The 18,149-nt window shown below is 42.9% G+C and overlaps 1 protein-coding gene across 4 annotated transcripts in view; it reads left to right on the top strand.

Moving 5' to 3' along the window:
- The window catches only part of LOC137254683 (potassium voltage-gated channel subfamily H member 8-like), a 231,458-nt gene that overhangs the window by 171,431 nt on the left and 41,878 nt on the right, over positions 1–18,149 (top strand). For all 4 annotated transcript variants that reach the window (XM_067792537.1, XM_067792536.1, XM_067792538.1 and 1 more), the window contains one exon: positions 14,415–14,552. In XM_067792537.1, the coding sequence (XP_067648638.1) occupies positions 14,415–14,552 (138 nt within the window). The remainder of the gene's footprint in view (positions 1–14,414; positions 14,553–18,149) is intronic.

Raw genomic sequence — 18,149 nt, forward strand, 5'->3', positions numbered from 1 at the left:
CCTGCTGATTGTAGCTGTCCTGATGTACATTTGACAATCAGATCCAGGGCACCTGTCACAGACAAACACTCCTGTGACCTGCTGATTGTAGCTGTCCTGATGTACATTTGACAATCAGATCCAGGGCACCTGTCACAGACAAACACTCCTGTGACCTGCTGATTGTAGTTATACCTGATGTACATTTGACAATCAGATCCAGGGCACCTGTCACAGACAAACACTCCTGTGACCTGCTGATTATAGTTATACCTGATGTACATTTGACAATCAGATCCAGGGCACCTGTCACAGACAAACACTCCTGTGACCTGCTGATTGTAGTTATACCTGATGTACATTTGACAATCAGATCCAGGGCACCTGTCACAGACAAACACTCCTGTGACCTGCTGATTATAATTATACCTGATGTACATTTGACAATCAGATCCAGGGCACCTGTCACAGACAAACACTCCTGTGACCTGCTGATTGTAGCTGTCCTGATGTACATTTGACAATCAGATCCAGGGCACCTGTCACAGACAAACACTCCTGTGACCTGCTGATTGTAGCTGTCCTGATGTACATTTGACAATCAGATCCAGGGCACCTGTCACAGACAAACACTCCTGTGACCTGCTGATTATAATTATACCTGATGTACATTTGACAATCAGATCCAGGGCACCTGTCACAGACAAACACTCCTGTGACCTGCTGATTGTAGCTGTCCTGATGTACATTTGACAATCAGATCCAGGGCACCTGTCACAGACAAACACTCCTGTGACCTGCTGATTGTAGCTGTCCTGATGTACATTTGACAATCAGATCCAGGGCACCTGTCACAGACAAACACTCCTGTGACCTGCTGATTGTAGTTATACCTGATGTACATTTGACAATCAGATCCAGGGCACCTGTCACAGACAAACACTCCTGTGACCTGCTGATTGTAGCTGTCCTGATGTACATTTGACAATCAGATCCAGGGCACCTGTCACAGACAAACACTCCTGTGACCTGCTGATTGTAGCTGTCCTGATGTACATTTGACAGATCCAGAGTGCCTGTCACAGACAAACACTCCTGTGACCTGCTGATTGTAGTTATACCTGATGTACATTTGACAATCAGATCCAGGGCACCTGTCACAGACAAACACTCCTGTGACCTGCTGATTGCAGTTGACCTGATATACATTTGACAATCAGATCCAGGGCACCTGTCACAGACAAACACTCCTGTGACCTGCTGATTGTAGCTGTCCTGATGTACATTTGACAATCAGATCCAGGGCACCTGTCACAGACAAACACTCCTGTGACCTGCTGATTGTAGCTGTCCTGATGTACATTTGACAATCAGATCCAGGGCACCTGTCACAGACAAATACTCCTGTGACCTGCTGATTGCAGTTGACCTGATATACATTTGACAATCAGATCCAGGGCACCTGTCACAGACAAACACTCCTGTGACCTGCTGATTGTAGCTGTCCTGATGTACATTTGACAATCAGATCCAGGGCACCTGTCACAGACAAACACTCCTGTGACCTGCTGATTGTAGCTGTCCTGATGTACATTTGACAGATCCAGAGTGCCTGTCACAGACACTCACTACTAGAATCTGCTGATTGCAGTTGACCTGATATACATTTGATAGTCAGAACCAGGGCACCTGTCACAGACAAATACTCCTGTGACCTGCTGATTGCAGTTGACCTGATATACATTTGACAATCAGATCCAGGGCACCTGTCACAGACAAACACTCCTGTGACCTGCTGATTGTAGTTATACCTGATGTACATTTGACAATCAGATCCAGGGCACCTGTCACAGACAAACACTCCTGTGACCTGCTGATTGCAGTTGACCTGATATACATTTGACAATCAGATCCAGGGCACCTGTCACAGACAAACACTCCTGTGACCTGCTGATTGTAGCTGTCCTGATGTACATTTGACAATCAGATCCAGGGCACCTGTCACAGACAAACACTCCTGTGACCTGCTGATTGTAGCTGTCCTGATGTACATTTGACAATCAGATCCAGGGCACCTGTCACAGACAAACACTCCTAAGACCTGCTCATTGTAGCTGTCCTGATGTACATTTGACAATCAGATCCAGGGCACCTGTCACAGACAAACACTCCTGTGACCTGCTGATTGTAGCTGTCCTGATGTACATTTGACAATCAGATCCAGGGCACCTGTCACAGACAAACACTCCTAAGACCTGCTGATTGTACTTATACCTGATGTACATTTCACAATCAGATCCAGGGCACCTGTCACAGACAAACACTCCTGTGACCTGCTGATTATAATTATACCTGATGTACATTTGACAATCAGATCCAGGGCACCTGTCACAGACAAACACTCCTGTGACCTGCTGATTGTAGCTGTCCTGATGTACATTTGACAATCAGATCCAGGGCACCTGTCACAGACAAACACTCCTGTGACCTGCTGATTGTAGCTGTCCTGATGTACATTTGACAATCAGATCCAGGGCACCTGTCACAGACAAACACTCCTGTGACCTGCTGATTGTAGTTATACCTGATGTACATTTGACAATCAGATCCAGGGCACCTGTCACAGACAAACACTCCTGTGACCTGCTGATTGTAGCTGTCCTGATGTACATTTGACAATCAGATCCAGGGCACCTGTCACAGACAAACACTCCTGTGACCTGCTGATTGTAGCTGTCCTGATGTACATTTGACAGATCCAGAGTGCCTGTCACAGACAAACACTCCTGTGACCTGCTGATTGTAGTTATACCTGATGTACATTTGACAATCAGATCCAGGGCACCTGTCACAGACAAACACTCCTGTGACCTGCTGATTGTAGCTGTCCTGATGTACATTTGACAATCAGATCCAGGGCACCTGTCACAGACAAACACTCCTGTGTCCTGCTGATTGTAGCTGTCCTGATGTACATTTGACAGATCCAGAGTGCCTGTCACAGACAAACACTCCTGTGACCTGCTGATTGTAGTTATACCTGATGTACATTTGACAATCAGATCCAGGGCACCTGTCACAGACAAACACTCCTGTGACCTGCTGATTGTAGCTGTCCTGATGTACATTTGACAATCAGATCCAGGGCACCTGTCACAGACAAACACTCCTGTGACCTGCTGATTGTAGCTGTCCTGATGTACATTTGACAGATCCAGAGTGCCTGTCACAGACAAACACTCCTGTGACCTGCTGATTGTAGTTATACCTGATGTACATTTGACAATCAGATCCAGGGCACCTGTCACAGACAAACACTCCTGTGACCTGCTGATTGTAGCTGTCCTGATGTACATTTGACAATCAGATCCAGGGCACCTGTCACAGACAAACACTCCTGTGACCTGCTGATTGTAGTTATACCTGATGTACATTTGACAATCAGATCCAGGGCACCTGTCACAGACAAACACTCCTGTGACCTGCTGATTGTAGTTATACCTGATGTACATTTGACAATCAGATCCAGGGCACCTGTCACAGACAAACACTCCTGTGACCTGCTGATTGTAGCTGTCCTGATGTACATTTGACAATCAGATCCAGGGCACCTGTCACAGACAAACACTCCTGTGACCTGCTGATTGTAGTTATACCTGATGTACATTTGACAATCAGATCCAGGGCACCTGTCACAGACAAACACTCCTGTGACCTGCTGATTGTAGCTGTCCTGATGTACATTTGACAATCAGATCCAGGGCACCTGTCACAGACAAACACTCCTGTGACCTGCTGATTGTAGCTGTCCTGATGTACATTTGACAATCAGATCCAGGGCACCTGTCACAGACAAACACTCCTGTGACCTGCTGATTGTAGCTGTCCTGATGTACATTTGACAATCAGATCCAGGGCACCTGTCACAGACAAACACTCCTGTGACCTGCTGATTGTAGCTGTCCTGATGTACATTTGACAATCAGATCCAGGGCACCTGTCACAGACAAACACTCCTGTGACCTGCTGATTGTAGTTATACCTGATGTACATTTGACAATCAGATCCAGGGCACCTGTCACAGACAAACACTCCTGTGACCTGCTGATTATAGTTATACCTGATGTACATTTGACAATCAGATCCAGGGCACCTGTCACAGACAAACACTCCTGTGACCTGCTGATTGTAGTTATACCTGATGTACATTTGACAATCAGATCCAGGGCACCTGTCACAGACAAACACTCCTGTGACCTGCTGATTATAATTATACCTGATGTACATTTGACAATCAGATCCAGGGCACCTGTCACAGACAAACACTCCTGTGACCTGCTGATTGTAGCTGTCCTGATGTACATTTGACAATCAGATCCAGGGCACCTGTCACAGACAAACACTCCTGTGACCTGCTGATTGTAGCTGTCCTGATGTACATTTGACAATCAGATCCAGGGCACCTGTCACAGACAAACACTCCTGTGACCTGCTGATTATAATTATACCTGATGTACATTTGACAATCAGATCCAGGGCACCTGTCACAGACAAACACTCCTGTGACCTGCTGATTGTAGCTGTCCTGATGTACATTTGACAATCAGATCCAGGGCACCTGTCACAGACAAACACTCCTGTGACCTGCTGATTGTAGCTGTCCTGATGTACATTTGACAATCAGATCCAGGGCACCTGTCACAGACAAACACTCCTGTGACCTGCTGATTGTAGTTATACCTGATGTACATTTGACAATCAGATCCAGGGCACCTGTCACAGACAAACACTCCTGTGACCTGCTGATTGTAGCTGTCCTGATGTACATTTGACAATCAGATCCAGGGCACCTGTCACAGACAAACACTCCTGTGACCTGCTGATTGTAGCTGTCCTGATGTACATTTGACAGATCCAGAGTGCCTGTCACAGACAAACACTCCTGTGACCTGCTGATTGTAGTTATACCTGATGTACATTTGACAATCAGATCCAGGGCACCTGTCACAGACAAACACTCCTGTGACCTGCTGATTGCAGTTGACCTGATGTACATTTGACAATCAGATCCAGGGCACCTGTCACAGACAAACACTCCTGTGACCTGCTGATTGTAGCTGTCCTGATGTACATTTGACAATCAGATCCAGGGCACCTGTCACAGACAAACACTCCTGTGACCTGCTGATTGTAGCTGTCCTGATGTACATTTGACAATCAGATCCAGGGCACCTGTCACAGACAAACACTCCTGTGACCTGCTGATTGTAGTTATACCTGATGTACATTTGACAATCAGATCCAGGGCACCTGTCACAGACAAACACTCCTGTGACCTGCTGATTGTAGCTGTCCTGATGTACATTTGACAATCAGATCCAGGGCACCTGTCACAGACAAACACTCCTGTGACCTGCTGATTGTAGTTATACCTGATGTACATTTGACAATCAGATCCAGGGCACCTGTCACAGACAAACACTCCTGTGACCTGCTGATTATAATTATACCTGATGTACATTTGACAATCAGATCCAGGGCACCTGTCACAGACAAACACTCCTGTGACCTGCTGATTGTAGCTGTCCTGATGTACATTTGACAATCAGATCCAGGGCACCTGTCACAGACAAACACTCCTGTGACCTGCTGATTGTAGCTGTCCTGATGTACATTTGACAATCAGATCCAGGGCACCTGTCACAGACAAACACTCCTGTGACCTGCTGATTGTAGTTATACCTGATGTACATTTGACAATCAGATCCAGGGCACCTGTCACAGACAAACACTCCTGTGACCTGCTGATTGTAGCTGTCCTGATGTACATTTGACAATCAGATCCAGGGCACCTGTCACAGACAAACACTCCTGTGACCTGCTGATTGTAGCTGTCCTGATGTACATTTGACAATCAGATCCAGGGCACCTGTCACAGACAAACACTCCTGTGACCTGCTGAATGTAGCTGTCCTGATGTACATTTGACAGATCCAGAGTGCCTGTCACAGACAAACACTCCTGTGACCTGCTGATTGTAGTTATACCTGATGTACATTTGACAATCAGATCCAGGGCACCTGTCACAGACAAACACTCCTGTGACCTGCTGATTGTAGCTGTCCTGATGTACATTTGACAATCAGATCCAGGGCACCTGTCACAGACAAACACTCCTGTGACCTGCTGATTGTAGTTATACCTGATGTACATTTGACAATCAGATCCAGGGCACCTGTCACAGACAAACACTCCTGTGACCTGCTGATTGTAGCTGTCCTGATGTACATTTGACAATCAGATCCAGGGCACCTGTCACAGACAAACACTCCTGTGACCTGCTGATTGTAGTTATACCTGATATACATTTGACAATCAGATCCAGGGCACCTGTCACAGACAAACACTCCTGTGACCTGCTGATTGTAGCTGTCCTGATGTACATTTGACAATCAGATCCAGGGCACCTGTCACAGACAAACACTCCTGTGACCTGCTGATTGTAGTTATACCTGATGTACATTTGACAATCAGATCCAGGGCACCTGTCACAGACAAACACTCCTGTGACCTGCTGATTGTAGCTGTCCTGATGTACATTTGACAATCAGATCCAGGGCACCTGTCACAGACAAACACTCCTGTGACCTGCTGATTGTAGCTGTCCTGATGTACATTTGACAATCAGATCCAGGGCACCTGTCACAGACAAACACTCCTGTGACCTGCTGATTGCAGTTATACCTGATATACATTTGACAATCAGATCCAGGGCACCTGTCACAGACAAACACTCCTGTGACCTGCTGATTGTAGTTATACCTGATGTACATTTGACAATCAGATCCAGGGCACCTGTCACAGACAAACACTCCTGTGACCTGCTGATTGTAGCTGTCCTGATGTACATTTGACAATCAGATCCAGGGCACCTGTCACAGACAAACACTCCTGTGACCTGCTGATTGTAGCTGTCCTGATGTACATTTGACAGATCCAGAGTGCCTGTCACAGACACTCACTACTAGAATCTGCTGATTGCAGTTGACCTGATATACATTTGATAGTCAGAACCAGGGCACCTGTCACAGACAAATACTCCTGTGACCATTGATTGTAGTGGACCTGATGTACATTCGACTGTCATATCCAGGGCTGCTGTCGCAGACAAACACTCCTAGAACCTGCTGATTGTAGCTGACCTGATTTCACAGTCACACTGTCACACTAAACATTGATTGTGACAGCTCTGACAGTCTAATGCACCATACTAAACACTGACTGTGACATCACCAAGCGGCTTAATTGTAGCTAGCTGTACAACCATGAGCCCAAAACTCTTTGCTGACAGTGTTATGCAGAATTGTCCCCCTGAAGAAGGGAAACTGTTCTGGTAGATGACAGTGAACTGACCATTAATGGGGGAAGATCAGTCAGGATGAAGATTCCGCACTGATGGGTTTGAGCACAGTTCAGCTTCTGTGTATTTCCCCACAAAGTGCATCTGTCTCTTCCCATCAGATGAAGCCAGGGGGACTCACCCGTTAAGCTGTCCTCTCACCGTCCTGTTGATAGTAGTAATAATGTTTGCATACCAAGAGTCTCCTGTTTGCTGAGTAGTTAGACTGAGGATGACTGATGTAGAAGCTTTGGCTCCAAATGAACACTTCAACAAGTCTTGAAAACTGCTGATAGATTTTATGATTATATTCTCAGGTCATCAGTAGTAAAATGGTGGTACTAAAATCACATGTCTGAAGATTAAGTGCTGTTCATTTAATGAGCTTTCATTGACAAAAAGCAGTTTGTGACAAGCTGCTTAAAAATTGCCTACGCTTGACCTTTTCTGTCTCATTGAGTTAACACGCTGCCTTGTCAGACTTGTCAGCCAAGCATACAGGGTGAAGCACAACACTTTCAGTGTGTCTTGTTAAGGAGGTAGCAGTATTAGAGAGTACATGGTCTTACTACTGTCATACAGTTGTCTGTATGTCTTGTTAGTGCATCGTTATTCATTCTTCCCTTCTTCTGATGGGACAAGGGTTGTTTCTTTGACTTGGTTTCGATAGTTTGTTGTTGGTTTGTTTGTTGTTTAAGTGACACACTCGATAATTAAGCAGTGTTGCAGTAGTGTGTAGTATAAGCAACCACACAATCTAGAGATTGACATCATGAGCATCAATCTTCACAACAGAGAAACGATGAACTGCATCAACCATGTAAATGAGTTGACCAGCTGATCCCGTCAGTTCCCCTCAAACATGAACTGCTGACGTCCTGTTTCAGAAATGATCTTTAGAGGTCACCACCTCATTGACAAGCCCCATGTTATACTGCACCTTCAATCCACAAGGTGTGTGGTTCTCAAAAAGTGGACACTGAACTGACTTCAAATTGTGTTGTGGCATTTCAGCAAGTATGAACATTAATAAAACAGATTTATGCAAACGTATGCATGATGGTGATAAAAATATTAAAAGTCAATTTCTAATAAACATTCAAACAGTAATCATTAAATTATAAATAATTTGTGATACTGTTCAAAGCCATGTTGCATACAACTTCTGTCCCAGTCTGTTATCAGGGAATCAGTAACCTGCAGGCTATTACCAGGCAGGGCTAAATTTACTTTTTTAGTTGGGAAACAAAAAACTATTTCTTGGTTAGCCAGTCAACTGTAATAGAATAACAGATGTCAATATGGATCAGGGATGTGTGACAGGTGGCAAACAGCTCTAGTATTAGGGGATACATATCCATATACAACACAGAATAGCTATCACAATGCTATTTTACATACATTTATTCCGTTGACGGTTGTTTCACTGGATAGGGTCAGTCGGTTGGACTAACAGCATCCATCAACAATACAATATTAAATACATTTTCAAGATATGCTTGGCATTTAAATGACAAATAAATTTTGCCAGGTTTATATTTGTTTTATTAGCCATTACCAATGTATAGGATGAAGTATATGTTTGGGAGCAGGATGAATACTGTGTTTCCAGTAAGATCGATATGTACTGACATGTTCTTAGTTCTCCATGATCGAGTGAGTGAGTGATCTGGGTTTAATGCTGCCTCAAACAGCATTTCAGTTACATGACTTGTCAGCTTACATGGTTACTCAGGAAGGCCCAGAGAGATGCCAGTCTCAGATGCTGACCACTCTGATGAAACTCATGAACTGAGGCATGGTGCAGGACACCTATTCTGGGAGAACTGTGATTCTCACCTGTGACCTCAGAGGCTCTGGCATGAAAATTGTACCTCTGACTGTGCTTGCTGAATCTGCAATCTAAGAGTGAAACAAGTGTCTGGATGTTGTCAGGAAGCTGGAGCTGGCTTCCCTGACTTGCTGCATCCCACAATCATCACAGTCCACAGTTTCAGTCAGTACAGCTCATACAGTTTCATCACCATTTGCTGTGATAAATACTCAGATAGATGTTCATTGTCAAAATATGTTCTTGTTTAACATTTCAACACCCTAATGGTTATGTGTATTAACTTTCCTGTTTCTAGTTAATGGACTAGAAATTTAGAGAGTGCTAGGTCACTATTGAACAGCAGTTACCAGGCTTAAGGAGATTTCCGGACGCTAGTTTCTCCTTGTTAGTTGGTCAGCAGTAGCTGATCACTACGGATCAGATGTCTTGCTTATGTCCAGAAGTCCTGTTATACAACACTATAACTGGTACTCAACACTATTGCAATAATGGACGCTCCAGACGCTGTCATTTGCTTGGCTTATTTCACAAGAGTTCGCTCTCTCTAGCAGCTATGTTTCCCTGTACAGTCTGATTTATACCGCCACTACGGATGTTATCTCATTGCTGGCATGACCTGCAGGTATTACTTTCATTTGAAGGTCATAATCCAAGCTTCAGGTGTATGTTGGTGTCTGACCTCTAAGTGACCTCTAGGTGACCTCTAATTTTGCTGTCCACCGTCCCAACTTTGGGATACGATGTATGTAGAGAGTAATGTGTGGTGAGATTAAACGGGAAAGTGTTCATCAACCTTAGAGGATATGTATGTTATGCAAGTGTTTATCCAGTGTTTGTCTGGCATATCGTTTACCACCGAGTGTTGAAGTTGCTGGTCGTGTGAGGAGGGAAGACAACACGCCTCTCATTTCAGTTTAGGGGTGATATACGACTTTTATACAAGCTATGGAAACATTGATCAGTCTACATCGTGGGAGAATAATGTGGACTGCCATGAAAGCAATGAAGTTTTCAGGCAGATGGAGTACATCCCCAGAACTGCTGCTTGTTGTATGCGGTGATTCAGTACACAGGTTCATCACATGGTTCATCAAGTCCAGCAGACTTGGGAATGTACTCATTATACTGACCATTAGTTTGTTTGTCCACATTTCATTATTTACCAACAACTGTATACACCATTATGTGGGATGTATAAATTATTACTGATTGAAACTATTCCTGTTTATATTCACAGACATAATGACATAATGACATAAGTGTCACAATGGTGACAGCAGAGAACAGAATGAATCATTCAGTTTAATCATAACCAGATCTGTTATACTCACAAACTGTAGGATTCATTGTCTGATAAGGGGATGACTATAACATTATAACACATGTGTGAAATTGCATGGGATCTTGATCTTCTCGAGCATTTTGGAAACTCATTAAAAAATAATTGAATTAGTCCCAAAATTATTACTAACTTTTAATTCTAGCCATTCTAAAGGATTTGAGAAAACACATTACTGGAACCTTCAGAAAGTATATGGAGAAGGAAGTGGACTGCAGCACTGACTGAAGAACTTACAAGAGCATTATGTGGAAGCTCGATGATGGTGGTTTATGCTGTGGTGGACTGTTGCAGCCATAGATACTGACACACTAATGGCTTTACTACAAGTACAGGCATATAGCTTACACCTCTTTAGTTTATGATGGTCGCCATGGAGTATCTGAAATCTGGCATAGGGTGGTTTTGTTTAAAGTATCTAAACTCCAGCTTAGGGTGGTTTTGTTTAAAGTATCTAAACTCCAGCTTAGGGTGGTCTTGTTTAAAGTATCGAAACTCCAGCTTAGGGTGGTCTTGTTTAAAGTATCGAAACTCCAGCTTAGGGTGGTCTTGTTTAAAGTATCGAAACTCCAGCTTAGGGTGGTCTTGTTTAAAGTATCAAAACTCCAGCTTAGGGTGGTTTTGTTTAAAGTATCTAAACTCCAGTCTTGTTTAAAGTATCAAAACTCCAGCTTAGGGTGGTCTTGTTTAAAGTATCGAAACTCCAGCTTAGGGTGGTTTTGTTTAAAGTATCGAAACTCCAGCTTAGGGTGGTTTTGTTTAAAGTAATGTTTAATGTTCTGGCAGTGTATACAAGACACACTGAATGTTGTGGCAGACACCTGATAGTATATACATTGTGTACTGATAGTATATACATTGTGTACTGATAGTATATACATTGTGTACTGATAGTATATACATTGTGTACTGAGTCCTGCAGATGCCACCATTAGGTACGATACAGCATATTGGGATATGTGTCATTGAAACACAACACCTCCACAAAGATGTTGTCTATTTCTGCAGCCCCTTGGCGTGTGAACACTTCCAAGCTGCTGACTACAGCTGCAGCTACAGACTTGATCTAGCTCAAACACTCTCTCCACCAGTGCCTAACCACAAATTAAATCATCAAGGCAATCAGTGTGTACTACAATTCCACCCCTCTCCGCCCTACTCCACTTCTCTTCACTCCACGCCACGCCACACCGCTCCACTCCACTCCATCCGTCACTACCCATTTCTCTACACTCAGCTCCACTGCATCCCGCTCTGCTCTGGCTCTGACTCTGACCCTCCTCTCTACTCTGCTCCATTCCACTCCCCTCCTCTCTACTCTGCTCCATTCCACTCCCCTCCTCTCTACTCTGCTCCATTCCGCTCCCCTCCTCTCTACTCTGCTCCATTCCACTCCCCTCCTCTATACTCTGCTCCATTCCACTCCCCTCCTCTCTACTCTGCTCCATTCCGCTCCCCTCCTCTCTACTCTGCTCCATTCCACTCCCCTCCTCTCTACGCAGCTCCATTCCGCTCCCCTCCTCTCTACTCTGGCTCCATTCCTCTCTGCTCTACTCCACCCCTCTTCACCGCTCCCTACTTTTCACCACTCAGCTCCACTCCACTCTTCACTCTGCTCCGCTCCACTCTATTCCACTCAACTCCACCTCTCTCTGGTCCTCTTCACTCTGCCCCACTCATCTCTGCTCCATTCCACCCCACTCTGATCTGCTCCACTCCACTCCACTCAGCCCCTCTTCACTCTGCTCTGATCCACTCCACTCCACCCTACTCTGCTCCTCTCTGCTCCACTCCACTCCACTCAACTCCATCTCACTCTGCTCCTCTCCGTTCCACTCCACTTCATTCCGCTCCACTCCACTCCATTCCGTCCACTCCGCTCCATTCTGCTCCTCTCCTACTCTCTCCTCACTGCTAAACTCTTTTCCTCTCCATTCTAGTCCTCTCCTCTCTACTCCTCTCCTAGTAGCCAGTTTACCATTTAAGTTCTGCTTGACATGTTAGCATGAAGATTTGCGAGAAACTAAGGGAAATTTTCAAATTGAAGCCTGTGATATTGACAAATTGTTAAATCACATACACAAAAAAGTCATGCAGTGTTTTGTTAAAGTCAGAAAACTTTGCCATGTGATGCTGCTCCTGTGGTTAATTATCAGTCTCGCGGAAATGATGCTGTTATTTAAATAATATCTAACCAGATGTAAGGGAACCCTCAATTTTCTAGTCTTGCTTCAGCAAACTGTGTCCTCACAGTCACTTGTTTCTATGATATTGAATCTGTTTAAACACCATGAAGGAAATTACTGGCAAATTATGGGAAATGTGTTCTGCCTGCAGCCATTGAGAGATGAATTGACAAAGACAGAATTACTTTGTACTGGGAAGGGTTCTGTTGGAATTTCTCATTAAATCACCACACAAAAACATTTGTATTTTTCAATATGTTTTTCTATATTTAAGCTCCTCTGAGCTTCATCTCCATGAAGGATAAGGAGTAGGCGTTTTGGTCATATTCCAGTCGATGTAACCTTCATATGGTCCTATTGTTCAGACCCACAGATTACATCTCATCTCAACTGCATCACGGAGCTGTGATCAGCCGTCTGTCTGTCTGTCTGTCTGTCTGTCTGTCTGTCTGTCTGTCTGTCTGTCTGTCTGTCTGTCTGTCTGTCTGTCCCATGATTCCAGCAACTGGTGTAGTGACTACAACCTATGCAGGCTGGGTTCCATGGCTTTGCATCATCCAGGTGACACAGTCTGATTTATCCCCTGCCCAGCATAGCTTGTATAGAGTCTGTTGCTATACAGAAATCCATCAATGTCCATGTTTTCCTATACATTGTATTTTATGTAAGACTTCCTCCCATACCAGAAAAAAACCCAACTAATGCACTACATTTCAGAAAGCTTGCTGTATATACGTTTTGTTAAACTTCACTCCCATATTTATTTTTTGAAGAGGAACATACAAATGTGTGATGACTATACGCCAGTTTGGTCAGTAGTGTTTGTTCAATACACAGCATGCCATGCTGAACTTTACAGATATTGACAAGGACATGTTACAAGAGATAAAGGAGGTTAAGTAAATTAGTTGTCTGTACTTACCTTTCAATACATAGTGGAAACCAAATCAAGAAAATAGTTGGTTTTTTTGTGGAGTTTTGTGCTGTAAATTGGCAATAAATAATTGAACATCAAACATCTTTGGATTCTAATTGTAACTTCCTGCCAGTAATTAATTATTACAGGCGTTACAGGTGTCACAGGTGTCAAGTGTCTAAGGAAGGTGTTTGAGAGATGTTTAAGCATTCACTTGTTTTGTGAAGATGTTCAAGGCAGATTTTATTTAAGTTGTTCAAAAATGTTCTATGGTGTCATAGAACTGGGATGTCATATGTTCATCAACAGATTTAGTTGACGTCTTTATGGTCTCATTTTGTTAAGGTGTTTGGTAATGATGTCAAATAGGCTTCATTGCAGGTTTTACCACTTTCAGTGAAGGCTGCAACTGTCCAGGTGATAGAATGTGTTGACTTTCACTGAAGCTGTGGATGGTTTCAGTGAAAATGTTGGAGGTGTAAAGTTAGATATTTTTTGCAGGTATCAAAGATGTTATATGTCATGTTATATATCGGAGGTGTCATGTTTTCAGTTAAATATCAAAGGAGTAATGTTTCCATGCTATTTGGGACGTTTATGTGTTCACTGAGGTATGAATGGCATTCTGTGAACATATTCTGTTACATGCCCATCAATAATGAGAAGCAGCAAGTTGTCCTGTTCCTTCGGTGCCACTTCACCAGGTATTTAGAGCGTCAGGTTTTCTGTAAACATTTTCTATTTCCCTCTCTGTGTTTCAGGCAGCCCCTTCTGGTGTCTCCTGGACATCGTGCCCATCAAGAATGAGAAGCGGCAAGTTGTACTGTTCCTCGTGTCCCACAAAGACGTAACACGAGACAAAGCCATCGCCATGGATATACCAGGGACGGACATTAATGGTAGGTCCAGCTTTGTTTCATTTCTATCATTACAAGTACTTGTATATATGTTATGATCATAAAGATCATTTTAGGCCTGCTCAACTAGAAAGAGAATGCCCCCCAGGTATTCCTTTAGTCCGTCAGTTGATACAAAGCCTCCAGAGCTTCTATCTGCTTGGAAGTAGAAAGTGCAATGTCAAGTGGAAACCATCAGTCACAAGTTGGAAGGCATCAGCTAATACTTACCATGCACAGTTACATCCTCATTTTCAGATGTCAAGGAACAAATAACCATGGCAAAAACCTTATGAAGGCAGACTGCAGGTGAGGAAAACCAAGTTTTGTGGAAAGTCAACTTCTTCCTTGCAATGGATGCGACAAGGCATTAACAGTATTATCAAGAAGTGACTTGTTAGCACCGACACCAAAACATTGCATCCATTGCAATAAAGAAATTGACTATCCATAGAACATATCCATGGTTTTCCTTCATCTACACACCTTCTAAAATGCTCTCAGAGACGTCAGACTGCAGATGTCAATTTGAGTAACAACACAATGTTTGGCTGAGGCTGCACAGTCTTCTTTGTAGTTGGTTTTTGAATGGCATTTTGAAGTGATATACAGAGGGAGGAGAGTGTTTATGGATGTCCTCGTCTCTATTATGAGGAACACAATGTTTCTGAGTATATCCTTCTCCTTCATAAGGCGATTGGATGGTATGAGGCAGAGAGCCTTATTCACCAGCTGAAGTCGACATCCATAAAAGCTCTCTTCCTTGTATTATGTAGTGACACTTTTCAGTTCACAGTGAGTATTATGTCTGCTAGAACCTTTGGGAATCCTTAGTTGAACTGTAAAACAATGTGAAAAATAGCTGATGTCAGCTGTTGCTGTATGTTTTATAACTCAGTCTGTAACTCTTCAGCAGTTGATATCAGGTGTGGCTCCATGTTATATAACCCAGTCTGTAATTCTCCACCAGTTGCGATCAGCTATGGCTCCATGTTTTATCACCATCACTGTAACTCTCCAGGAGTTGATACCAGCTATGGCTCCATGTTACATCACCATGACTTTAACTCTCCAGCAGTTGATATTTACTATAGTTCACTCACTCACTCACTCACTCACTCACTCACTCACTCACTCACTCACTCACTCACTCACTCACATTGTCAAAGAGCTTCACTGTGAACAGAAATCATGCTATGTAGGAACAAAGTATCCGGCTTGTGTAATCAGACTCTTTGTTATATCACCATAACTGTAACTCTCCAGAAGTTGACATCAGCTATCGGTCCATGTCATATCACCAAGTTTGTAAATCTTGGAGTTCATATCAGGGCCCAGTGGTGTAACATGGCAGTGCACTGTACAGAGTTGTGTCCCTTGGTTAATGTGATACATTCACAGACAGCAGTGGGTTTCTTCACAGTGTTACATGTCTGCAATCTGTGAGACTTACATTGTATATCAGTAGCGGACATTGTGATTTAATTGTCAGTGTTAGAATCAGCCAGGGAAATGACATGGGCGGAAAACTAGATGGAAAAATTATTGATATTAGCTTTTCATGTGCCAGCTATTTCACAAGAGGTTACACTGAGTGATAAACCATATTCATGTGAGGTTCAAACCTGGACTTCATTTGCATCATGCACTTCCCACAGGACCAAATACCATTCCCTGAATGAGGCATGTGATGACAATGTTCTGTTATATCACTCAGGCTGCTCGGTAATCTCACCTAATTAGTTCTAAGCACTTTCATTTTTTTATTAAACAAGAAAATATTCATGCATCTTTAAACACAAAAGATAATCAATGAACAGTGCCATACGCAGAACATGCATGCTGATTATTGAAACAGTCACTGAGTAATATTGATTCACGGTGTTATATAAACAAGGAAATTATGGTTCCGTTACTGTTGTGATGTATCTTACATTCCTTGCTTCATGGAATTCATCGAATCGCTCACCCTGGCTTCGTATCAACGTAATCTTCTAGTCGGTGGCATAACTCTGATCGGACTTCACCAGCTCTCTCGGTATCCCTGATCACGGAAGCTTTAATCTGTGCTGCATTAACTCATCATTCACATCCCAATAAATACCACCCATCATGCCTTCATTTCCAATGTAGATCGATCCTGTGATGGAAACTGAGACGGTCCATTTTGAAACCAGGGGGGATGTTACCAAGAGAGGACAGCATGTGCATGAAAGTTTAAAATCAAATATTTGTAGCTCATCCCAGTAAAGTTTACTTCACGCAAAATGGATTCAAAAGATGTTTCGTCAGTCGTCTAAGATGCAATAACTGTTAACATTGTTGAAACCTGCAAATGCAGGCAGGTTTTTTGAGTTCCTCAGATGAGAGTTTCATAGTGGAGAGTTGGTTGCTCATTCAGTGCCGGAGTGTTCCCACAAATAGGATCACCTGTATAGATTTTGTGGTCTCGCTATGTTGGAACATAGTTCATCGATAGAGGATTTGACGCAGGAGCTTATAGGTAAGAAACAAATTGATTATTACCATTGCGGTCACACATGTTATCACAGCGTATCTGCTTGCATCCTTTGAACAATAAGGCAGAGTTGTATATGTCAGAACAGTCACATTCTCACATGGTGGTGTATCAAGTCTCCACAGAGTCATTCATGTCAGATCTTTTAGAGACAAAAGCACCTTTTAACTCTCTACATGAAAACGATTTTTCAAAACAAATGTAAGGAATCATATTTAACATTCGGTCTCTCTTAAGCAATCTTCTTGTTACGATTAAAAAAACTTTGGAAACTGATAATCTGAAATCTACAGGGCTGGCTGCTCCTGAATCTGAATTCCACAAAGTAAATCTGTAATCTAAGCTGAAATGCACATTATCTGGTCAATAAGTTAAGAAGTCAACATCACAAAATAGAGCATGTTACATACTATTGTAAAACATTAGAGCAACACGGTTTATACCTTTTCACTGCATATTAAAATATCCAATAGCCAGGAAAACACAAAAGTATAACTGAAGTAGCCTGTTAAAGAAAAAATGGTGTATCACTGAGTAAAACAGTATGGACCATAATACATTTTGTACCATCAATAATAACACTGAATAAAAATGTGTGAACCGTAATACCATCAATAATAACACTGAATAAAAAAGTGTGGACCATAATACCACCAGTAATAACACTGTGTGAAACAGTATGGACCATAATACCATCAGTAATAACACTGTGTAAAACAGTATGGACCATAATACCATCAGTTATAACACCCTGTGAAACAGTATGGACCATAATACCATCAGCAATAACACTGTGTAAAACAGTATGGACCATAATACCATCAGTTATAACACCCTGTGAAACAGTATGGACCATAATACCATCAGTTATAACACCCTGTGAAACAGTATGGACCATAATACCATCAGCAATAACACTGTGTAAAACAGTATGGACCATAATACCATCAGTTATAACACCCTGTGAAACAGTATGGACCATAATACCATCAGTTATAACACCCTGTGAAACAGTATGGACCATAATACCATCAGCAATAACACTGTGTAAAACAGTATGGACCATAATACCATCAGTTATA

Source organism: Haliotis asinina, chromosome 10 (assembly GCF_037392515.1).
Source record: "Haliotis asinina isolate JCU_RB_2024 chromosome 10, JCU_Hal_asi_v2, whole genome shotgun sequence".
Taxonomy (NCBI): Eukaryota; Metazoa; Mollusca; class Gastropoda; order Lepetellida; family Haliotidae; genus Haliotis; species Haliotis asinina.